Source organism: Lepisma saccharinum, chromosome 23 (genome assembly GCF_977018435.1).
Source record: "Lepisma saccharinum chromosome 23, izLepSacc3.1, whole genome shotgun sequence".
Classification (NCBI taxonomy): domain Eukaryota; kingdom Metazoa; phylum Arthropoda; class Insecta; order Zygentoma; family Lepismatidae; genus Lepisma; species Lepisma saccharinum.
In genome coordinates, this window is record NC_139251.1 from 48,753,448 (window position 1) to 48,780,068 (window position 26,621).

At 38.2% G+C, this 26,621-nt stretch overlaps 1 protein-coding gene across 1 annotated transcript in view; it reads right to left on the reverse strand.

Moving 5' to 3' along the window:
* LOC146005498 (neprilysin-2-like) overlaps nt 1–26,621 on the reverse strand; it is a 112,740-nt gene that overhangs the window by 32,028 nt on the left and 54,091 nt on the right. The window contains exons 3-4 of the mRNA XM_083144743.1: nt 9,353–9,459; nt 1,748–1,825 (exon numbers count right to left, since the gene is read on the reverse strand). Coding sequence (XP_083000869.1) covers nt 1,748–1,825; nt 9,353–9,459 — 185 coding nt within the window. The remainder of the gene's footprint in view (nt 1–1,747; nt 1,826–9,352; nt 9,460–26,621) is intronic.

The following is a 26,621-nucleotide window of genomic DNA, read 5'->3' on the forward strand; positions in this document are numbered from 1 at the left end:
CGCCCCCCCCCCTCCCAAGTTGACAAATTCACTCAAGCTTGAAGCCTAATTGACCAATCCTAGTTCTTATTCAGTTTTCCCTTGCTTCAGGTAGCTTTTTTAAATTTAGTGAGAGGTATAGGAATGAACACTCTGCATTTTTTGTACATTTTAAATGCGTTCAACGCAATTAAAAATAATAAAACACCCGATCGCACACTGTCAAAACACAATCAATTGTACTGCAATCCCAATTTTGCAGGAAAAGGAAGTTCTACATTAAAGTGAATGAAAGAATGCGAAAATCAACATGGTTGCTAAATTTATTAGTAATTTTCAGAATGCCAGATTATTGAAATTTGCGTGCGAGGGATTTGGGACTTTTTAATTTCTGGACGTGATTTCCTCGCCCTCATCGACTGTTTGTGATGTGTTCAATGTTCGAAGTTTTGTAGAAAAAACACCTCACATTGATTATGATAATTTTTGGATATCTTTGTGTTCGTATGTCTTCTGCATTCTATTAACATTTAGTGATGGACATTTCCAAAGGATGGAGAAACATGTATTTTGAAGTGTACCTGTAAAATGCCGAAAGGCTTTCCATTGTACGTAGAAGAGGCTGTGCCGACTGCTACATACTGTTAATCGCTCATACTCAGAAATGTCATACTACTAATTGCTATAGGTATTTATTACTGTTACGGCGGCCGGTCCTCGTTCTGGCAAGGGAAGTGGGGAGCGGGGATTACGCCGCAGACCAACCAGACAACAGCAGAGTTACGACGCGGCGGGAATAAGTACTACGTGAATCTCGTTCAACTGGCTGCTGGGTTTCCTATCCTGCTGGATTGGTTGCTTCCCCGCTCCCCACTTCCCTTGCCAGCATGGGATCGGCCGTCGTAAGAGTAGAAAGACCTTTAAATTGAAAACCAAACCACGAGAGAGATATGAATGACATAAGTATGTATTGATATGTGAAAGAAAGAAAAGAAAAGTTCATAGACAATGGTTAGATATGCTATAGTAATGCATACGAGTCCGCGTAAAGTCTTCAATTTTTTCTTAAATATTGCATCTCTTGCGTTTACCATATGATAAGGATATATCTTTTAGTTGGAAAAGGTGTCAGAAAAAAATCTATGAACGTATATTTTATAATAAAGATTTACTTTACTTTGCCTGTTTGAGCTTTGGTTTTTAGTCCTCTTTATGCATAGAGAGGGTAATCGGGACTGGACCTACAGGTTAAAATGGGATTCGAACAACTATGTGCCTTCACGGCTATTGAACCCGGGACTATAAGGCAATGACCTACCACTACGCCATCGGGTTTACGATGCCTACATTGTGTAAGTAATTAAATATTCTTAATAAATGTATGCTTCTGTTAAGGGGCTGATCACATTTGTTACAATCGGTTACAACAAAGCATTGGAATATGAATGTATAAGAGAGATGAGATGCTGCTTGCTAAGTCTTTCCAATAAGTTGATTTTAACTATTGATGTAGAATGATTTATTAATATAATTTTTGCTGCCTAGAGAGAGAACTGTGAGCAAAGAACATATTTTATTTTCCCCAATGAAAGGAATGGTTTCTAATAATATATGTCGCTGAGTGTTGCTGAAAAAGATATGACGTCAGAAGGCACGTGTAAAGGTAAGAAATCGATCATCTTGCAAAAGGTCAGTGCAGAAATGTAAGTATTGATTGGAATAATAATAAGTTCATGAGAATCCTTGAGCGAGATCTGAAACAACTTACCCGAATCGATGCACTCCCTACTCTCGCATGTATTCGATTTTCTTGTCATTCTTTCAGCTCTTCTATAGGTGCCATAACCTGGAGACAGAATGGATTGGAATTATTATTTATTATTATAAATTTGCTAGCAGGTGCAGTTGTAAGTACGAGTAGAACACAATGAAGGAGGTGTCAACAAGAAACGAATGAAGCGTTACATCTGAAGTTGACACCACCATTATCACACCAACGGTATAAGACTCGATCCATGAGCAAGATGTGCGATTGGGAGCTTCGTCGTTGGCACAACTAACGGAATTAACGCCAAGTATTTTCTTGTGCCTGTGGATATTATATTCATTACAAAATCTTTGCTTCAAAGTCACGGCCATCTTTATTGTGACGGAGGCCGAAGTCTTCAATTTGGCAACACTTTATTACGTCACATCAGCCGGGCGATGCTACTCGGAAGAAAACATTTAAAATGCAATTACAGACGTAGATATGTAATTATTTTCTGAAACCTATTCATCTTGTAATCACTTCATTCTCCCAAATTGTATTCGTTACTGGATTCAGCATTATTTTTTATTGAAGTAAAGCAGTATGTTACGAGCATTAAGCTGTTAAATGTACATTGGATTTTCCGAGCCGCGTACAAACAAACTCAGGGAGTTTTCCGTACTTCTCGCATGTGATGTTGCTAATCATCAAATTTAATAAACATCTAATATTGATATTATTAAGAGTTTTACTTATCATGTGCAAATAAATCAGCGACGTCCAAGAGCTATAACCAGGACATAGAGGAAGACTAATTTAAAACATGTTTTTGCAAACAAAAAAGAACATTCTATGCTGAGACAAGTTGTGTGCATGAGGCAACACACGCGAAGATTTAAAGTTACTCATATTAATTAGAAAGATGAGACTGCAACACTCAAAGTAAAATTCGCAAAACTTCGAAGAACATGAAACTTAACAAGCCTAACCTAATAAAACAGTAGAACACAACATTACTCGTTCTTTCACTGTAACATATCTCCGCGAGAGAAAAATAAAAAAATGTCCTTCTAAACAATACAAAATTTTCCACTTTCTCCCATAGAGTTCATGGTCACCAGCACCCTAAATGACACTTGTTTGGGAGGATTCATTTTAAGATAACAAATTATTTTAGTCTTCTACACATATGCACACAAAACAAGGATCTCCACATACACACATCGTAATTCTACATAATTTGCAAAATATGTCACAGACTAAAAATTTGAAGACGCTGTACAGAATAATATGTACATAAGATTTATTTTACACTCTGATTTGTAATAGTCGCCCCTTGGCGGTTTATCTGATCCAGAAAATACTTTGTACATCTCATTTTTAAAACTTTAAAGGCAGTCTGTTATATATTCATTCCTTTAAATTTGTAGTTTCTAAAGAGCTTCGAATGTTTTTCCGAAATGCTAGCAAATAAAATAAGGGAACACTACACATTATTTGAAAGTTCCATGCTGCGTATGATATGTAAAGTTGGCCATATGTTTTCTGCGTATTTCTAGTTACTTAACGGCAAATTTATATTTCTATTGTTACTTCATGTTATCCACTTGCCTCGTAATATCAATCTTCTGTTCAGATTTGGAAAAACAAAAACATTATTCGCATGTTAACTTGTTTCTTTAAAAGTCAACATGAATTTCCATATTCACACCATTCTTTGTTGCGTGATTTTTAAGCCAGCGTAACAGCATTGCCAATTCGTAGGACTCCGGCCTCCCTTGGAAGATGGCCATGTTCATAGTGCATTCTAGATTGCTGATATGTTTTGACAATCTTACAAGATTCTAAAATGTTTATTATTTTTTTTTCAGATATCTTATTCACCATGTTTCATGTTTTCATCCATGTATATTGTGACTGTATTCCACATTCACAAATAACATAATTTAATTTATTTCTGTTGTACACATGTTTATACAATTAACAGGGAACCATTGGGATTAAGAACGCTGTATCAATGTCGATATATTTTTTAAGTTGTTCATTTCGATCGGTTTTGTTATAGAAGAAGATTGATTTAAAATGTTTTGTGTCAGAAAGTTGCAAATGAGTATGTACGGTAATCTTTAATATGAAATAATACTTAAAGAAGTAAAATTATGCAATTTTCATACTTGCAACATAAGTTATATGTTATATTATGGAAACTCGGTTGAGTGCTGAGGACTTGATATTTAATTTTTAAATTTTGTAATAGTCTGCTCATCCCTCGCGTGCAGCATAATGAATAGTTCCAAGAAATTGGTGGCCAGTGAACGGGACTTTGGTTCACTGAGGAGTTATAATTTGTAGACTTATTCTTTATGAACTTCGGATTTTCGTTTTTTTGATGTGAATACAAATTAGTGCAATGACAACGAAGAAAGTTCCAACTATAGCTTTATCTACGGGTACTTTATATTTTAATGCTCAATTATATAGGGAATTGAAGGAATCGAATGACAGTGTAGGCCAAGAGTTTGCATTAAAATAAACTAAGAAGGAGCAGTTAACAAAGCTTATATCTCAGAGGAAACAGTTTGCATACCTTGAGAAATCTCAGAATGAGCAGTTAAAAGAGCTTAAATCTCAGAAGGAGTAGTTTGCAGAGCTTTTAAAATCTAGGAAAGAGCAGTTAACAGAGCTTAAATCTCATAAGGAGCAGTTTGCAGAGCTTGAAGACAGAACGGTGAAATGCATGGAAAATATGAACAACACTGTTAAGGAGTTTGGGAACTCACTCCGAATGGAGATTGCGTAGATTGCCGAAGCTTGGAAATTAGAAAATTATCAAATAAAGCGACAACTTCAGACGGAAGTTAAAGTGTTGAACGAAACTTTTCAACAGTTGAGTATAACTGGTGAAGCGAAAACTAAAAGCATTCGTATGTAAAAAGATAGTGTTTTTGGATTGGATTTACAAGTAAACGAGCAGGAGAATGTTATTAGCCAGAGTAAGGAAAGTAATAATGAAGGTTTAATTTAACGCGTTGAGATATGTTAGGCTAAATTAAGTGAAGTGACAACTAGACTGCTGATCTCAAATTCTTCAGAAACTTACAATACTTCCCTGAAAAATTGCAACATTCCTGAGAGCATCCTGTATTATTATCCTTGTCATCTTCCGGTGCATCAGAACATGAATCTTTTCCATTGCATAACTTAGGAAAACGTAAATTTACTGGAAATTACAAATCTAATTTGTTTGTTCCAAGTTCTTCATTTAAGGTACAAAAATATCGTTCAAACAAGACATAAATCTTCACATCCACCAAATATTACTTCACAATCTGGTAATGGATGATACTCTGATATGTCAGAAGTAAACAAAAGTAGATTTAATTCGGAAACATCTTCTGGCAAACGATTTGAACAAAATTATAACACGAAGCGCCATAGGAACGCTACTATCGCTGGTACTAATGAAAATAAACCATCTACTTCTATGAAACAACAACGAAAGTATCTAAGATTGAACGAATTGAATATGTTGCCTAATTTTTTGTGAAATCTAGAGAAATCTAGCCAAATAAACTTTATCAAAACATTAACATCACATTTGGATTTGCTTTAGATTCCCGACGTTCCGAGATTGGAATGCATTGGGAATTGTTTTCCAGGGGCAGGCGAGGGATGGTATAATACGTGGATTCCTTTCCAAACATTTTGTGCATGAGTTTCTGAACCAGTACATGTCATACTTATTGACGCAAGTTCAGTTGACAAAATTGAGGAACCGAAAATATGATCAAAAGCGGTATGAGCATGGAGGCATTTGCCGTTCGTGCTTATTAAACATACAGCGTGTCCCATTTGAAATGTACTATTTCTATTTTGCGATTATAAATTAATGTATATAGTATATTTTGTTTTTTCTAGGTGCCATATAGAAGGTGAAACGTACGAGTTTTGTTGGATTTTGTTTGATATTCCAAATCAACGCCAGGTGGCAGCAGGCAGAGTGAAATGGCAACCGTCGCAGAGAAAGAACAGGTCGTTTGGTGGTACGCAGAACTTGGCTCGATTGTGGCAGTGCAACGACGATTCCGTACCAGAAAGATCCTCCCAATGGAAGAGGATTAGAGCATGGAAAGATACATTTTTGGAGACTGGTTCAGTGGCAAGAAAGCACGGCGGTGGCCGACAAAGTGTATCAGTAGACAATATGCAGCGCATTGCCGAAATATTTCAGAGAAATCCACGTAAGTCCATTCGTAGAGCCTCGCAAGAACTGGCTATACCAAAAACAACTGTCCACAGAGTCGTGCGTAATCGTCTGAAGTTGTACGCGTACAAATTGCAATTGCTGCAAGCACTGAAACCCGACGATAAACCGAAGAGAGCGGCTTTTGCTGAAGACATGTTGGAACGCATTGAAAACGATCCCACCTTTCTGTCTTTCGTTACTTTTTCCGATGAGGCCACGTTTCATGAGTCAGGACATGTCAATCGTCATAATGTAAGAATCTGGGGGTCAGAACCTCTCTCGTTCGAGAGAGACAGCCTTAATATTAACGTGTGCTGTGGACTCATGGAAGATGGTACAGTCATAAACCCCCTCTTCTTTGCAGAAGGTACTGTGAGGGGCATTACATACCTTGACATATTGGAGCAATTTGTGTTACCACAAATTCAGCATAGACACCCTCGTATCTTTTTTTCAACAAGATGGGGCGGGGCACAAAAAGCTGAGAGAGAGACTGGATATTGAGTTTCCTGATAGGTGGATCGGAAGAGGTGCACAAATTCCATGGCCACCCAGATCGCCTGACATAACCCCTCTGGACTTCTTGTGAGGGTACGTCAAGGTGGGTGTATGCGACAAAAGTAGCGGACATCCAGCAACTGCGTGAGCGCATTGAGAATGTTGTAATTGCAACCGTCACACCTGAAATGCTTCAACGCACATCGGTTGGATATCCTTCGCGTGACTGGTGGGGCACATGTGGAAGTGGTATAATTTTTTCATACAAACTTGATGAGTCAGATTAATTATTTTTTTAGTTTATTTCTATATGTCTAATATTTTGGGAGAAATAGTGCAATGCAAATAGTAGGACATTTCAAATGGCACACGCTGTGTTATAATTTCGTGGAACGCCCAAAAGATTCAGACGTCATAGACATTTTAATTAGTCAGTTTCCATCGATTAAAGCACAGACGATATTAGGGGTGTCGTCCTAATTGCGAACAGGTCTAATTCCGAACCGTCCAAATTGCGAACACTTGGTACCTGAACAGGAAGAACCTCGAAGGGCTGTGTTTTAATTTTTTTTTTAATTATCACATTCTTTTCTGCCTTTGGACCTACAACTTCTCGCACTTCCTGTGTATTTTAACGAATTTTTAAAAGTAACTCAGATCTATGTTGAGGCTGGTCAGTGCCTTATTGGACACAGTTGGAACAGAAAATTCGATATGATTAAAGTTGTCGTTGAAATATATATAATTGAATATAAAAAGTGTTGCTTACTTTTATAGTACTACATACTGCTGCACAATTCTTAACTGAAAAAATCTTTGTCAATTAATAATACATTAAGTTCGTAAATTAATAATATAATTAGTAACTTTTAACTAAACTTCAAATTCAATTTTCAAAACTTATAACACTATTCTTATAAATTTAGGAATAACATCAATCTTCCTCATATTTGTAAGTGCTCCTTGCCACCCTTTCGTCCAATATAACATAATTATTCTTCTGCTCTACTCCTTTGAGGTTCATTTCCAATCTACGAATCATGCCATTAGACTTTTCTGCTCATTTTAAACTTTTTGTAAGGTCTTCCACTCTTGGGTGTGTTCTATCCAGCTCACTGTTGTTTTATACTTCCATTCTTGCACTGCATTATTTGTCCGGTGCAATCTGTTGGAACAGTTTCACATCTCTCTTGGCACTAAGGGTTTTAAAGATTATAATTATGCTGACACACTGAAGCGGTGAAATAACCTTGGAGGGATTTATAGAATAGAAAAGTATGATAAGTAAATCAAATTGGCTATTGTTGCTAGTTATGTCAGTTGTCTCTCTAGGTGACTGTACTTATTTGTCTTTGCAAACAGGTTTATCAGTTCCATGTGTTCGCAACTAAAGTGTAAATTACCAACCCTCAGATTTTCTGTAAACAAACCGTCTCACCGATTCGATGTATCACTTCGCGTCAGCTGATTCATGACCGCCGACTACTGCAATCATCTGCTGTTACACTCATAGTTCGCCGCACCTACTCATTTTATATAAGAGCCAAAATAGATGTCTAACAGAAATGTTGTTGAATTAAAATTTTTCAAATCTTATTTTCTACTGTTTTATAATAAACTGTCCGAAATTTCCCAACACATTTTTGAGGTCTTAGTATATTCTGAATTACAAGTATAATAACCCCATAGATAATATAGTTAATATGTAACATTGACCCTTAACCTACTGGAAAGTTCCTCAAATACGTAAAAAGTCGATAAGTGATTCAGTTTCGTCATTTCCAGTGAGAAATGTATGGTACTTATTAATTGATTCATTGGTTGATTTTTTGTTTAAGTCCACGTTATGCACAGGAAAGCTAATAGGGACTGCACCTACAGTTTAAAGTGAGATTTGAATCAATGTGTCATGTGTTTCATCGCGGAAATTATTAATTTTTATTTTTATTTATTTTATTTTACTTCTCGTTTTGTGCCTCTTGGCTAATTTGCGAAGATGGGGATGAGTGATGAAATTGATGAATGGACATTCACAAACAACCATGCCCAAGCGGGATTCGAACCCGGGACCCTTGGCGTCGCAGCGTGATGTGCTAACCACTCAGCTACAGGGTCCGGTGGGAAATTATTAATGTTATTAAAGATACATGTAGATACATTTGTACCCAAACGTGTCCTATTACCTCACTGATATCCGTGACGAAGTGGTTATCACAATGATCTACGACGTCATGGGTCCAGAGTGCGAATCCAGGCCTCGTCATGAATGTTCTTTGTTATTGTCCCTTCATATTTCCATCACATCATCACTCATCCTCATCTTCGAGGTTAGTCAACGGTGACAGAAAATCGAAGTAAAATAAGCCAAATCATTTCATCAATCTATGTGTCCTACATCAGTATATTTAACCCTATTAAAATAAATTCCCTCCTCCATGCTACCACTTTTGCACCAATTAAATTTCCATACTAATTTTATGTAGTACAACATTAAAATCTTCAATATAATTGTACGTTCTATTGTTACACATTATTTGTCTTACACATTGGAAATAGAAGCTTCATTTAGGTTATAGTGGTGTTGTGTAGGATACTGGTAGCCTAAAAACAAGAACAACGAGAATATTGAAGGAACAACTTCTTGTTAAAATTATTAGGTACTTATTAGTTCTGAGGGTTCGGATGGAGCTCTCGAGTAGCCGAATGGTTAGTGCCCTTGCCTTTGCTGGGAGCAGCGTCTGGTGAGATCCGTGGTAGTGGTTCAAAACTTCCAGTGTTAACGCAGTAAGGACATTTTACGAGGCACTTACAAGCAACAGTAGCCAACTCCAGCCTACATTAACTTACTCTCACAGCAAGTAGTAGAAATGATGACTTACAGAAGCCGCCTAGCATTATGATGATGATGAAGAAGATGAAGCATACGAAGAATAAGCTGATACTGGAGACGAAGGTAGTCTTCCCCAAAAGTGTTTTCTTTCTCAATCTGTAAGGACCACGAAAAATGTTTTAATGACGTAAGACATGCTTAACAGACTTCAAGGACTAAGATAAGAAGATTTATTGTATTTACATGTATATTTCAATGAATGCAATGATTATAATAAATTGTTACCAGTATATAATTGCATTATTACCACTCACTCATTATTTCAATATCTATAATTACACAAATATTTATGCTATCCTTTGAGTATAATCATTCCACGATAAGTGGTATTGTTAGTTGTTACTAAATCATTCAGAATATTACCCAACTCTGTAACTACTGAAATATGAATAGGCTGGCATTTTAAGAACAGAAAAGGCCAAATTTTAAAGAGACATGTTATGAAGTTCAAAATTGGGCGATTTGTACAGTCCTGTACCACATCGACTATATCCCAAGCCGACTTCTACAAAATAAGACGTGACAGTGTTCAAACTACTTTATCGTTTAATGTAGCCTACTGGAAATAATAATTAGCATCACTCTTAGAAACATAGAACTAATGACAATCGAGAGAGAACATTTCGTTCAAGTGATAATGGAAAGTTTTTTTTATCTTTCCTTTGTTCACACTTTTAGGAGTGGTAGCAAAAAAGTTATTTCGCACAGTAGAAGTTTTGAAAGACAGCGTCTGTTAATTATGCAAGTCATGAAGAGACAATACAAGAAAATAAACCTGTATAGTATTGAAATTAGTTTAAAGTAACCATTATACAGATGTTAAGCAATGTGTCTAAAAGTATTTATATTAATATAAAAGAAAGTTGTACTTTATAATGAATACTATTCAACTTGTTTTTTTAAGCATATTCCGATGTCGTTAAAACTTTATGAAATACGACCGAGAAATATCAAACAAATTGTCATTCTCTAAGATAGGGCAAGAGTATATTATGTTAAAATAGGTACTGATTTTCTACATCTTTAGGACATCTCATATACATTTTACACGGAAAGTCTCCCGGACACACAAATTTTCGTGGTACACTAAAAAAAAATCCCTAGTACGATTGGATGATATTCTATTGTATGTATGTTTTGTAACGTCCAGAAATGTTTCTTCGAAGATGTATTATAAGCAGCTGTTACTTATTGTCTTTTGTGCAGGATTATAGTAAGAGAAAAGTACAAATTACATTTACGTATGCCTTAAATCGGGAACCTATAAGGTGAAGAATTAGGTTTTGGAAATAATCCAACGTCTATACCCTGTAGCAGATAACTGTAGAGCAGAGTACTGCATAGCTGCAGAGAAGGAGGAGGGAAATCTAGTAGGCAAAGCGCAGCATTGCCAACCGTCCTGACGTACACTTTGCAACATTATATGTGAGCGCCCCGAATGAATTCTAAGTCCTGAATTCGTAAACCTAGCAAATTGTACTTCAGGGCCAGCTGAAAGTAGCCAAATTTAAATCCATCATCCAACTAGACGAAAAACACTTCTGTGAAAAGTTTCCAATTTCACCATTCCATGAACTTAGAAACTCACTCACTCACTCTCTAGCCTTCTTGAACCCGAAGGTTCATGGCTGCAGCAACACAGGCCTTCCATCTGTCCCTATCCTGAGCAAGATCTATATACTCTTTTCCATGCCTACCAATTTCCTTTAGGTCCATCTCAACTTTATCCCTCCATCTTCGTCTTGGACTTCCTAAAGTTATCTTACCATCAGGTTTCCCACCACTGTATTTCCAGTTCCGTCCTTTCGTCAACAGTCGTAAAAAAGACGCGGTTGAGATTTCCGTTCCCCACTCCCAGTGCAAGGGAATAAGTGAGCTCTTTTTATGCCGAGCCCCCAACAACAAAATCTAGTTCTTCTGCATAATATTCACTCTGGACGTATTTGAGCATCATTCACACAGGAATGAGAACACTTGCTTATATTTATTTGACAAGCGACATATTAATGACATAAATAACTGCATACCCATACTTTCATTTGTTCTTTGGTCAGCACGACGAACCTTCGTTTATGAATACGTCACAGATAGCATTGCACGAACACCTAGATTCCTCCTTCGACCAAATCATAGAGTTAGCTACTGCAATCACGGCAAACCCAATAAATTCACGACCTTTACCTCCATTCCCCTCCCCTCCGCTAACACGGTTAAGGTCTGCTAATAGAAACTACCCTCAATTTGTCCTTGGACTGGAAACACCCAACAGAAACCGACCCCAGCCCTTAGCAAGCACTCCAGCTCACGTCCCTACTAACTCTAACAATACTAATAGCCCTAATAACGTAACTGTAGAAATTCCCCCCACTAACATGGCCACCCCAATCCCAACTGCGTTGTACCCGGCGCCATTTAGCGGGAATGACCCAAAAGACATTGACCCATTTTTCCTCAAGTTTCAAAACGTAGCACACGCCGCGGGATGGTCGGAAGCTAAGCGTAAAGAGATGTTGTCTTTATTTTTGACTGACACCGCTTTAACTTATTTTCATGACATACAGAAACGATCCAATTTTGTAGACCTGACATACACCCATATCAAAAACGAGCTAAGTACTTTATTTAAAGGCTCGTACCTATCAGCGGATCCCGTACAGATAATTCTCGCAAGGAAGCAAATGATTACAGAACCGATTCACACCTATGTTATTGCTAAGAAGGCATTAGTTCAGCAATACTTCCCGAACGCCACTGAAGAACAAACTCTGTCTTATATAATCACGGGACTGCGAGCCAAATATATTGGCTGTTTAACTAATAAACACATTGCCAAAACAGAGGAATTAATTGCCCACCTACAAAATTTCGAACGCCAGCAGTTATTGATTAATTCCCGTATGATGGAGAGAAGTTTGAAATTGACCAAGCAATAGCACAAGCAAGCTTGCAGCAACAGACATTGACCCAGACGCCACTTCACAGCTGTTCTCATGCACAGGTCTACTCCCCCCTCCCAAGTAATCCACTGAACCCGAATCAGCAGTTTGTACCACATAACCAGAGTCCATCCTTTCTCCCATCCCCTGCTCATCAAGTCCAAAGTCTGCAATCAAATCCCGCTCCCGTCAATAACTCACACGCAATGTATCAAGGAATGTATCATGTACCAAGTTCTGAAATTCCCCACTGCGCGGCGCCACCAGCCGTACCCACAGTGGAACACGATCAAAGTGCTACCTCTAGTGATGAGATAAATAAACTTTCGTCACAAATGTCGAACTTAGCTTTACATTCACACGAGCAAATGAACACAGCCTCTCTTTTTAATTTTTGCTCAAATGTTTTGGAATTTGCGAAAACGGCTAATCAAAACGCACATGACAGAGGGAACAGAGTTTACAACAAGGGGAATAATAACTCCTCTTCCTACAGGGGTAATAATAATAGAGCTAATCATAGAAGAAATTTTAGATCGAACTCTCGAGGCCAATTCAGAGGTAATAATAATAATAGGTTTCAACGTCGAGATCAGACTCGAAATATGGGTATTCGCGACGATGCAAATACATCGGCATGTACGTTCTGTGGTCGCTACAATCACGTGAGCGATAAATGCATTTACAAGCCACTAGGAGATAACAGTAGTTTAAACTAACCCCATCTTCGACTTGCAGGAACGAAATCGAGGATAATAGTAGGTTCCTATCATTGAGAGAAATGGCCTGTATTTTATCAATAGTAGTATACAAGGGAAAGAAGTAGATTTACTTATTGACGTGGGTTCCTAAATATCAATTTATCCCTCCCACCTTCTTCCTTCTGAAAGAAAAACTTACAAGGTGAAGTCCACAATCCAAGGTGTGTCCGGATCAAAACTGAGTATGTCTGAAATTGTAGTTCTTCCTATCATAATTGGAAAGCGTAAATATTCGCACCCGTTTAGAATTGTAGATTCAACAAATGTCCCTCCCCTTTTAGGAAATGACTTTTTGCGAACGCAGAGGTGCGAAATGTCGTTAAAAGACAACACAATAACTCCTCATCATTTAGGACGTACTCCAAATTATAGTATTTTGAGGTCAAAGTACAAGACTCACCAGCTGTCACATGACATATTCACCCAAATTGAAAATGTAAATGTGTATGAGGGAAAGCTACCCTTTCAAACACAATTCAGTTAAGTCCACCATCAAAAACTTATATCAATTTGAAACTCACCACTACGACACCTAACACCCCTAAGCCTGTACGTTTTACCCCATCTGCTTCCCTTATGACCCAGCATGCAGTAGTCCTTCCGAATGCTACAGTAAACCCTCAGTCACCTGTCATTCACATACACAACCCTACGGAAAGCACAATCACTTTGGAAAGTGACACAATATTAGGTGAAATATCGACCTGTGAAATTTTAAGTGACGTTACTTCCGTTTGGGAAAATAACAGCGAAGATGTCGCATTTTCATACTCTTGTAATGAAAATAGCACAGTAAAACAACAAATCAGCGAAAGTCAACAGAAATTTGACCCCTCCCTCCTCACAGTTAACCCTGATATTCCCCGAGAAGAAAGAGAAAAAATCCTAAAGCTCGCATACACGTATGCAGATATTTTTCTCTGGCCAGGGGATAAATTAACTAAAACTAATGTTTTGGAATATGACATCAAGCTGACAGATGACACCCCAGTGTATGCCAAGACCTACCCTATACCCTTTCATTATAGAGAGCCTATGAAACAGGAAATTCAGAAATTATTAGACCAAGGTGTTATAGAGCGCTGTGAAGGGAGTCCCTATCGACACCCAGTCCTATTAGTCAAGAAACCCAATGGGACTTATCGTTTTATTTCTGATCTTCGCGCGCTTAACCAGATAATAGCTCCTATTTCATTACAATCCCCAGACATAAAAACCATCATGACAGAGATGGCTGGTAAGAAATACTACTCAATTTTGGACATGTCTAGTGCATTCTTTCAGGTTCCATTAACAGAGCGTTCTAAGGACATTACCGACTTTTCCATTAACAATCTTGGTAGTTTTAGATATGCTAGGTTATGCCAGGGATTGAAAACATCCCACGGGGTAATGAACCGCGTAAGCGAACTTGATCTTAGTGGAATAGACAGTTCAGAACTTTCGGTTTACACTGATGACATTATTATTTACAGTTCAAATCTTCCACACATGATTAACATACTGGATAGAGTGTTTCAAAAGTTACGAAAAGCATCCCTTAAATTGTCACCCTCTAAGTGTAGGCTAGCTTTTACCGAAGTAAAAGTCCTCGGTAACTTGGTATCTCTAAAGGGAATTAAGATTTCAGAACATATTCTTAAAGCTATTTTGGAATATCCCACCCCTACCACCAAACGCAAGCTTCGTAGTTTTACTAGGACTTGTAAATTTCATTCGACGATTTGTGCAAGGATTTGCAGGACCAACAGAATGTTTATTCAAGCTTCTTAAAAAGAATGTTAAGTTTCAATGGACTGATGAACACCAGAAAAGTTTCGAAACACTGAAAGAAATGATCACTTCCGCCCCTATCCTCCGTCCTTATGACCCTAAGCGCCCCTCATATGTATACATTGATTCAAGCGGAATTGGGATTGGCGGAGCGTTGTTACAGTCTGATGAAGAAGGAAATTTACATCCATGTGCTTATTGTTCACGAGCCTTAACAGACACAGAGAAAAAGCTGACACATTTTCCCTCGAAATTACAGGTGCATATTATGTTTTGAAAACTTTCAAATTTTTCCTTATGAATCAACATTTTGTGGTTCTCACAGACAACAAAGCCTTATCCTATCTTCGTTCAACTAAACACCATAGTTCTATTTTAGAAAGAAGAGCTCTTTATTTTCAGAATTTTGATTTCGAAATAAGGCATGTCAGCGCCAGTAAAAATGAACTTGCGGATGCACTTTCCCGTGCAAGCTTACCGCTAGAAAAAACTAATCCTCACAAGAAAGATGATGATGATGATGCACTATTCTTTCATCAAGTATTTCATGCACAAGCAGCAGATTTTGATATTAGTTCAGAACAACGTAAAGACCCATATTTAAGAGATATTATTGACGTTTTAGAAAATAAAGATCAAGCTAGTCATCCTAAGCTAGAGAAACTTTCGTATTGTTATGTACTAAAAAATGGAGTCTTATACAGGACTAATAAAATCAAAACTGGTTATCGGGATAGACTTTGTATTCCCCATGCATTAAGAAATCAAGTTTTCGATCTCATTCATGCACACAAAATGAATGGAAGTCACCAAGGTGCACAAAAGTCATATAATTTAATGCTTATGCGCTACTTTTTTCCTAATATGAAGAAATTTGTGTACGATAAGGTTCGACATTGCATCCCTTGCCAGATATCAAAGAAACGACAAGGTTCTAAACCACGTACCCTGCAAACATTTCAACCTGCACAAATTCCTTTCCAACGAATTCATATTGACGTTTGTGGACCGCTAGTCTCCTCTAAAACGGACAAATACAAATATTTTCTATTAGTAGTTGATAGTTGTACAAGATAAGTCATTACAGCTCCTTTGGCTAATCATGATGCACAAAACATAGCAACAGCTTTAGTTGAGAAAGTCTTTCTAATCCACGGCCTCCCGGAAACGATCTATTTAGATCGCTCATCACCCAATTCAAGTTTACTCATACGGGAGTTAGCTAATATTATAGGCGTACAACTAAAATATGTAGATACTTGTGCACATTTCACGAATGGGTTTGTTGAGAGTTCATTTAGCTATTTAAAGAAAGTTATGAGAGTCTTTGTGTTGGAAAAAAGGCTTCGTGGTGTGACTATTTAGCTAGTGCAACGTTCAGCCACAATATTACAATCCATTCTGGATCCCTCCAGAGCCCGTATTTTACTTTGTATGGCTACAACCCAAGGATCTTAGCAGACGCAGTCCTTCCTTCGAACCCTGACAATATCTCCCAGACGAACGCACAGAGACTTGAACTCCTGACATCCATACGTAAGACCACTCACGACAACTTACATAAACGTTACGAACAGCAGAAACAGTACACAGACCGCACTTCTAGGCAAATACAGTACTCACCAGGTCAACATGTGTGGATTCTAGATGCCACTCCGACTCCAGGCGTGTCAAAAGCCTTTGCGTCCTCTTATAAGTATAAAGGAACTATTCTTCGCAAAGTTAACGAGAACTCCTATGAAGTTACTTTCATCGACGGAAGGAGTAAACAAAAGACCGACACTATTACTGTTTCTAGACTCAAAGCCCGCTACGACTAGTGCCATAAAAACCCCACTAACATATACGCTAACATTCATTAACACTCCACTCCGTTATCACTCTCTTTAGCCTCCTCGCTACGTACTTTGCACATGCTAACATCCCATGATCCAGCATTTTCTCACGCTCATCCCCTCCTTTCTTCACTTCCCGTGCTCGCACTGCACATCTTCGTTAGAACGAACTCATTTTTATTTATAACGAGACCAGGATTACAGAATGCTATCTCAATCGTCGGAACATTTATAATACATCTCTTGCCTAATAATTAATTGCTACTGATATTTTAATGTTATTTTATATTTTGCGATTATACGCATAGTAATAGTCAGAACATTTCACTTAGGTGATTTGACTAATAAGTACTTAGCGCGTTTATGATTCTCACTAGCAAACATTTTTTTCCCATTTGCTGGTACATATACGCTCAAATGAAAAAAAAAGAGTACAAAGAAAGCTAGAAAGAAAGATCTAAGATAGAACAAGATGAATGATTTAAAGAACAAATGAACTGCGTAGAACTTGCTGAACATTTGGTTTTTGGCCATAGCAATTTTTTTTATTTACGCTCAGGTGTAACGCGAACTGCTTCTTTGAAAGCTGCAATGCACTAAATATGTCAACAAAGCATATAATAAATATAGGCAAATGTTCCCACTCTCTGCTTTAATTTTATAGTTCAATTATTGATAGCATACAACATGGTATAGCTCATATCCCATGAAATTAAAACATACTCTCTTTTTCCATGAAGTTTCTATAAACATATTACTTACTCTTTTTCACTTCTTTTTCAATTTTTTTTATTAGCAGCGAATCGAAGGCGCTTAATCCTTTGCCCACAATACACGTAAAATTCTTGCAATTATTTTTATATACGACATTTACACATATTACAGACGGAAATGTCTCGTAATCACTTAGTTCGTTCTATTATCGCTGAACTCCCCTTTCTTTTCTCATTTCAGACTCCTACCACAAGATGTCTCTCGCTCATTTTGCTATTATCGCATTCATCGTGATAGCTCTTCTCGGCATACTTATTTTATTGGTATTATTAATTATATCTTGCTATTGTTCCCCCAAATCACGTGTCACAACACCCCAAAAACGATTAGAGAAACCTTCCATCAGTGCCCCGATTGCTTTACAATCAATTTCGCATGCCCCGGAGACAACAGTCATTCCCACACCACCCCCTCTTCCCCCGGCCCCTTTCACCTCTGGTACGAAACAAATAAATACTCCAATTCAATGTACCACCACTCTACTGAAAGGGCGTCGACTTCCGGCACCTCAAGTGAAGCCACCGCCGCCCCCGGCCCCTATTCCGGCTAGTCCGGTTATTCCGCCTATTCCCCCCCATTTCCCCCCGGCGAACTTTCCTCATGTAAACCTGTCACTCATAAACAGGTCCCCTTAAAAATTCTGCGTCATATAAACAACAACGCCCCTTCGGCGTCACTACGATCAGATATTACCTCCCCTTCCCCCCAAAATAATTCCCAAGTTTTATATGAAAGTCCTTTTTCTATCGATTTTATCACCCGCCATCATTTATTATAACTCTGCTCCACTACCTTTTACAATTTTTCCTAAGTTTTCCTTTTTTGCGCTTGTTTCATTCTCATCGCCACGAATGCTACCGGATGGATTCATCATGAGGACCTCCTGCCTGTGCTTCCGACCGAGATATCTAGGCTCATCGCAGAGAACGACGACGATCTTGTGGACTTCCAGCACCAAAGGACCCAATCCTGTCTGGACCATTTGGCGGCTTTTCACATCTTCCAGGCCGCGATCCAGCTGTGGAACGTTTTATTCCGGACGTATACCGACCCGAAGCGACACCATAATATTGAATTCCAGACTGCCCTCCCATGACGTCACGGCGACCTACATCGGCAAAGCCCCTCCCAGTCAGTGCGTGTTGCCCTTGTTTACTGCTATCACGTTATACGCATTGTCGTTTTTCATCGGCTGAAAGTGTGTTCCAGTGTTCAGCCTCCATCAATTAACGTCAGGCACGCATATTTAGTACACAAATATGTCGTTTCCAGCGCCAAACTTTGTGACCATGGGTGCTGCCCATATTTTAGTGGATCTACAGTTTCACGCCCTGCGTGCGATAAGAGTTTTTATTTTGTGTTATATCGTCTGCTACAGAATACACTCTGCCAATAGCGACCTGTAGTCTACGGCGTTGCCATGGTAACATTACCTCAATGCCCCGCCCGACCACGTGTGTGTTATTCAGTGTGAACTTTGAACTCCGCAAACAGTCAACAAAAGCACGTGTGTTGAGCGGCGTTCCTTCACTGAGTGCTGACATGTGTTTTTCTGTTCTCGTGTTGTCATGTTTACATCAACGCTCATTGAGTATCAAAACTATGCGATTATTTTTCTATATGCTTCAAAACTTCGTTATTGGTGCTTGTACTTTATGAGTACACAAGAGGCTGTGACCTACAGTTTTAATTTTTTTCTACGTGTTTTTATTTTTTTTTCTCCACGGTGTTTTGATGCTATGACTCTTTTGGTGATCTCAATATTTTTTTATGGTGATGTGAATCTTATCGTGAATGGATTTATGTATTGGTTTTCTACGGATTTTGAATTTTTTTAATAAATGATAATTTTTAAATGTAACCTCCTCCGGCGCTAGTCGACCATCACAAGAGTGGATCGATTAACTCAACAAGGGGAATGTAGAGATATGGAGATTATTAAACCGAGAAAATCTCATCATGGTAATATTCACGCTTGTTTATTTCCTGGAATTGTCCGACCAGCCGGTGATCCATAGAATACGCTAAATTGTAACTTCCGTTAAACAAGGAACTGAAAGGTAAACGCGTGTATCAAAACAAGATCTAGCGCATTCGATAGGTTTAACAACCTTTCGAAGCCTAAGATTATAAAAGACAGCTCACTCCCTGAGCTCGCTCTCATTTGAACTACACCTATCATCGACGCTCTTTTGAATGACTTTTATTATCGACGCTCACATGGATAATTAGTCTCTGATTACTCTACAACACATTAACACTACTGAACTACGACGATGGAACACGGAGTTACGGCTGCCTAGCATTCAACGAGTCGCATGGGATTGCTCGGTTTGGTGAGCCAAGGGTCGGAGGATAGAACCTTAGCACCTGTCACAATTCGGTCTGCAAGAAGCATCTGGACAAGAACATCACACACCTACCAGGTATGAACAAGCGTGAATAACCTTTACATCAACTTACCATATCTCTACCCTCCTAATCGGAGCAGGTTCAGCCAACAGATACAATTAAGCTCTACCTAAATGTATAATTGAAACTAATTGAGCGTGAGAAAATGCTGGATCATGGGATGTTAGCATGTGCAAAGTACGTAACGAGGAGGCTGAAGAGAGTGATAACGGAGTGGAGTGTTAATGAATGTTAGCGTATTTGTTAGTGGGGTTTTTATGGCACTAGTCGTAGCGGGCTTTGAGTCTAGAAACAGTAATCGTGTCAGTCTTTTGTTTACTCCTACCGTCGATGAAAGTGACTTCATAGGAGTTCTCGTTAACTTTGCGAAGAATAGTTCCTTTATACTTATAAGAGGACGCAAAGGCTTTTGACACGCCTGGAGTCGGAGTGGCATCTAGAATCCACACATGTTGACCTGGTGAGTACTGTATTTGCCTAGAAGTGCGGTCTGTGTACTGTTTCTGCTGTTCGTAACGTTTATGTAAGTTGTCGTGAGTGGTCTTACGTATGGATGTCAGGAGTTCAAGTCTCTGTGCGTTCGTCTGGCAGATATTGTCAGGGTTCGAAGGAAGGACTGCGTCTGCTAAGATCCTTGGGTTGTAGCCATACAAAGTAAAATACGGGCTCTGGAGGGATCCAGAATGGATTGTAATATTGTGGCTGAACGTTGCACTAGCTAAATAGTCACACCACGAAGCCTTTTTTCCAACACAAAGACTCTCATAACTTTCTTTAAATAGCTAAATGAACTCTCAACTAACCCATTCGTGAAATGTGCACAAGTATCTACATATTTTAGTTGTACGCCTGTAATATCAGCTATCTCCCGTAAGAGTAAACTTGAATTGGGTGTTGAGCGATCTAAATAGATCGTTTCCGGGAGGCCGTGGATTCAGCCTCCATCAATTAACGTCAGGCACGCATATTTAGTACACAAATATGTCGTTTCCAGCGCCAAACTTTGTGACCATGGGTGCTGCCCATATTTTAGTGGATCTACAGTTTCACGCCCTGCGTGCGATAAGAGTTTTTATTTTGTGTTATATCGTCTGCTACAGAATACACTCTGCCAATAGCGACCTGTAGTCTACGGCGTTGCCATGGTAACATTACTTCAATGCCCCGCCCGACCACGTGTGTGTTATTCAGTGTGTACTTTGAACTCCGCAAAGAGTCAACAAAACAACGTGTGTCCTGCGGCGTTCCTTCACTGAGTGCTGACATGTGTTTTTCTGTTCTCGTGTTGTTATGTTTCCATCAACGCTCATTGAGTTTCAAACCTATACGATTATTTTTTTATATATATATGCCTCAAGACTTAGTTATTGGTGCTCGTACTCTGTGAGTACACAAGAGGCTTTGACCTACAGTTTTATTTTTTTTCTACGTGTTTTTATTTTTTTTCTCCACGGTGTTTTGATGCTATGACTCTTCTGATGATATCAATATTTTTTTATGGTGATGTGAATCTTATGGTGAATGGATTGATGTATTGGTTTTCTACGGATTTTGAATTTTTTTTAATAAATGATAATTTTTAAATGTAACCTCCTCCGGCGCTAGTCGACCATCACAAGAGTGGATCGATTAACTCAACAAGGGGAATGTAGAGATATGGAGATTATTAAACCGAGAAAACCTCATCATGGTAATATTCACGCTTGTTTATTTCCTGGAATTGTCCGACCAGCGGGCGATCCCAAGAATGCGCTAACTTGTAACTTCCGTTAAACAAGGAACTGAAAGGCAAACGCGTGTATCAAAACAAGATCTAGCGCGTTCGAAAGGTTTAACAACCTTTCGAAGCCTAAGATTATAAAAGACAGCTGACTCCCTGAGCTCATTCTCATTTGAACTACACCTATCATCGACGCTCTTTTGAATGACTTTTATGATCGACGCTCACATGGATAATTAGTCTCTGATTACTCTACAACACATTATCACTACAGAACTACGACGATGGAACACGGAGTTACGGCTGCCTAGCATGCAACGAGTCGCATGGGATTGCTCGGTTTGGTGAGCCAAGGGTCGAAGGATAGAACCTTGGCACTTGTCACAATTCGGTCTGCAAGAAGCATCTGGACAAGAACATCACACACCTACCAGGTATGAACAAGCGTGAATAACCTTTACATCAACTTCCCATATCTCTACCATCCTAATCGGAGCAGGTTCAACCAACAGATACAATTAAGCTCTACCTAAAATGTATAATTGAAACTACCCTGTGACCTCAGATCCCAGGTAAAACGGGATTACAACAATATGGACAAACTAATTGGAAACTTACAATTTGCCTGCAATACGTCTCAAAATATAGGCTACATCAATTGCTGCAAACGATACGAGACGTAATAACCAAACAAAACAAGCAAACAACGGAGGCACTTCTGTCCTTAGATTTTCCCAAGCGTATGACAGAGGAAGCCATGAATATATTAATAAGTTTTAGAAGCATATGGCTCCGGAGAAACTTTCATTAATTGGACCAGGATGCAATATAATCACACGTTCCTAAAACTCAAAATAAATGGATTCTTGACGACTACTTTTAAAAAGCGATGGGGTGTGTTACAAGGTTTTCCATTTTAGCAGCACCTTGTACGTACGTCTTCACAATAGCCCCTTTTCTGTTATGATACAGCACCATTTCCAAGGCATTTCAATAGCTACCACAACATCAAAAGTAGGAAGTTTCATGGATGACGTGACACTTTTCCTGAAAGATGAAAGCGATCTTCAAAGAGTTCAATGCCAAATAAATAAATTTGAGCACATATCAGGAGCAAAACGTAAAAGTCGAAAGGCATTCCTGATGACCCTTGGTGGAGACAATCCACTCAAAAGATGTAAGGGGATCCCCGTAGCTAAGAAAATAAATGTTTTAGGGATTAACTTCTACACAAACATTGAAGACACAATAGAAGCAAATAGTAAACTCACGTGGGATATGGCAATCCACGTCATCAGTCGAACAAGATGCGTTCTTTGAGTTTAAAATCACGAGTTTCATTCATGCTTTCGTCCTATCTAGACTTTGGTATGTTGCGAAAATCTTGCCCTTCAAAACACAGCACATAGCCAATGTTAAAAGAGTTTTTGACACATTTCTGTGGCAAGATGCGATCTTCCGAGTAGCAATGAGCGAGCTCACCTTATCAGAGAAGGCAAGTGGGTTGGCACTAATACACGCGACCTCGCAGGCAAGAACATTGTTTGTACAGACTGGCCTTGACACAACATTCTCGCCGCACGAGACGGCGACCCAAAAACGAATTCATACAATATTACGTAACATCCCATTAGAAGCTCCCATCGATATGCAAAGTATTCCAAGAAGATTCTTGTTTTATAAGGATATTGCTATACACGTATGCTATCAGTTATTAAGAAATGCACGCACCACCTGTAAAAACGTTATACAGTGAAATAAATAGTCAGAAGAACACAGTCAGGGATTTTACCAACCATAATTGGACACGGACATGGGAAAATGTCACAGCCAGACACTTCTCAAGATCCGGACAGTGAATTTGGTACAAAGTTGTCTACCGTGTTATAGTGACAGGAGATAGGACATATCAATACGGAATCAGTGACTGCCAAACTGCATCTCCTGTAACGTATAAGACTCCTTAGCCCACAGGTTAACGAAGTGTCGAAACTCTTCCAACGGCATGGATCAAACTGAGAACAATTATTCTAAGTCGTATATGCCGCGCATCATCAACAAAACTCGAGGACACAGATATAGTTTTCACTGAATTCAATTTGTCTCCTCCAACGAAACAACGAGCAGTACAATGGTTGATAACTCATTACCTATTGTATATATTTCAAAATGAACAGAGCAGTCTTCTGAGAGACTTCAGTTTATTCTTAAAAGAACGCTGAAAAAATTCATCCACAAACCAGGAACAAATGTTACGCAAATTTCCTAATAGTACTATATACCTAATGTAGAATAAACAAAAATGTTGTGTTTATAACAAGGTAGAATCATAATTCTACAAACTGCAGCAAGGCACACATGTAAAATATTAAAATGTAATCTTACGCGTTTAAATAAGATTTAGTCAAATAATAAAAAGAAAAGAGGTTTGATTACCGATGGAAAGGTCGTGGTTCAAACCTCCTTCAAGCAAAAACTTTTTAGGAAAGTAAATGGCCATGGAATAGAATGCTGACTTACATTTCTGGGAAGTTCTGTTCATATTTATGCAATTTACGTCCAGCATTTCGGGATGACATTTGAATCGCCATAAGCAAGGTGGAAAGTGGAAAGTGCAGAAACATGTGATATAAATTCAGAGGTAGTAGTTTCAAACTTTGAATATGGCTGAAAATTTGTGATTGTATAATAGGAAATCAGATGTATATTTTAGGTACGCAGTGAAGAGCATGAACATTCTGTTTATTTATATACTTTCATTGTTAAGTCCACATTATGCAATATTAATAAATTATAACCATTGCAAGATGGTCCTCGAAGGGCCTTGGCCTATCTCCCGACTGCCAGTCTCCCTCCCACAATCCTTCCTAGAGCTGTGGAGATCTTAAACCGGTAATGGGGTGATGTGGGGTCAGCACGTCGAACCCCAAGCCGTTCTAGGAGATATCCAATATCTAGGAGATATACGTTACTCACTCGTAGCTTCCCAATTTCCTCACTATGGTGGGTTGCCACCGGTCCTATACACGGCCGAAAACCCAGAGACTAAACACAGGCGGACTCGAACCCATGTCGTCCTGAAGTCCGAGCCCAAAGCACAACGCCTTAATACCATAAATATATGCTCTTAAACATCCTGTTTAAGAAGATATATTTATGACATATTATTCTTAATGTGTGTTAACATACTACTGCGCAAGAGAAAAATCAAGCAAGCTGAGCAAAAGCATTCCTCGGAGAATACATAAATAGTTACTGTGATTTAATATTACACTATCTTCCATTATTATATCACTTCGTACTCAGTAAATAACAAGAAAAGAGAAACAGAAGATTGGGATTTGAACCTACGATGCTTCGTTCTACTCTTGATAACCGTCGCTGCGCTTAAACTTGCAGAACGACTATCAATGCAAATAAAATTGCGTAATTAACTATAACCGTTATATTTAAAATAAATAAAATACAGCAGCAGAAAATCTCACAACTTCCATCACCATTTTTAGTACTTATTATTTCTATTTGCTATGGTTACAGCAATTTGATTTCTTGTATTTTATACAGCGTGATAAGATGATTATAACAATATATATATAAAACAAACATGCATAAGTTAAAACAACATCAATAACATAAATAATATTAACTTTGAACATGACAATTTGAGAATAGGACAGTCTCAATTTCTCCCCTTTTCCTGGTAAAAAATGAAGATAACATTTTTTTTATATATAGTATATAAGATTTGAGTCCTGCTTTTAATATACACTCGTCAGGATAATGAGAGAGTTCACTTGACATAATGAACCAATTCACAAATTTACAATACTCTTTTTACTAAAGTTCTGAAAATGTCATCTTAGTGTTCGAATTTACAGCTGCTTATGCATCACTTCATGACAATTACATTAGTTTAAGCAATTCTTCCTTTTTTCATCAGAACAATTAAATTTCTTGATATTTGACAAGTTCTGCCTTGTTGTAATCTTCTTTCCGTCCATAGACATCAAAATTGTATATTTGTTTTTCACAGCATCAACAATATAGGGTCCAAGCCATAATTCCATAAACTTACGAATTTTCTTGTTAATTGCACTACTATGTTCATGATTTTTCACTAAAACAATATCACATGGAACTACCTTCAATTTTTTTGCATCACACTCAATAGGTTTGGACTTATATCTTTCCTTAATACGTGCTTTGGCGATAAAACACTTGTTTTTCCAGGGCACAAACTTTAAATCATCTGGCCAGTTTGATTGAGAATTGAATATTTTAATTCGTGATGAAGGAAAAGTTCACTAGATGTGAAACCTGTTATTTCCGAAACTGAATTATTTAGAAGTCCTGTTACATGAGTCAAATATTTTACCCAGTTCTGATGATTTTCCGAAGTATATAAACGTAACAATCGTATTAACTCTTTGTTGTACCTTTCCACAGGATTTGCGAAAGGCGAATAAACTGACGTGGTGATATGTTTTATGTTACAGTCATCCATATATAACTTCCACTCTTGTGATTTAAATTGGGAACCGTTATCTGATAATATTACCTTACATGCTGGATAGTGGTTAAAATACTGGAGCTTGAATTTGTTAATTATTTCACGTGACGTTGCCTTCCTTAACGGATAAGCCATTAAAAATTTGGACATCGTGTCAACTATTGTTAATATGTAACTATATCCTTGTGATTTGGGTAACGGTCCAACAAGATCTATTGATAACATATCATGTGGAGTAGTAGAATATACATGTAATTCATCCTTACTAATTTTTGTGTGAGCTTGTTTAGTTTTTGCGCATGTTAGGCAGTCGTTCAAATACTGCTTGATACTAACTTTCATTTTAGTCCAATAATATAAACTTCTGCACTTATTAAATAGTTTATAGTATCCAAAATGACCTTGTAAGTCATGTAGGGGAGAGCGGGGTCAATTGTTACACGGGGAAAATGTAACAATCGCTACTGTGCTGGTCTCGTGAAGTATTTTTTAAAACTTTTCAAACTTGTATAAAGGAGACGTCAGTTGGGAGTGACT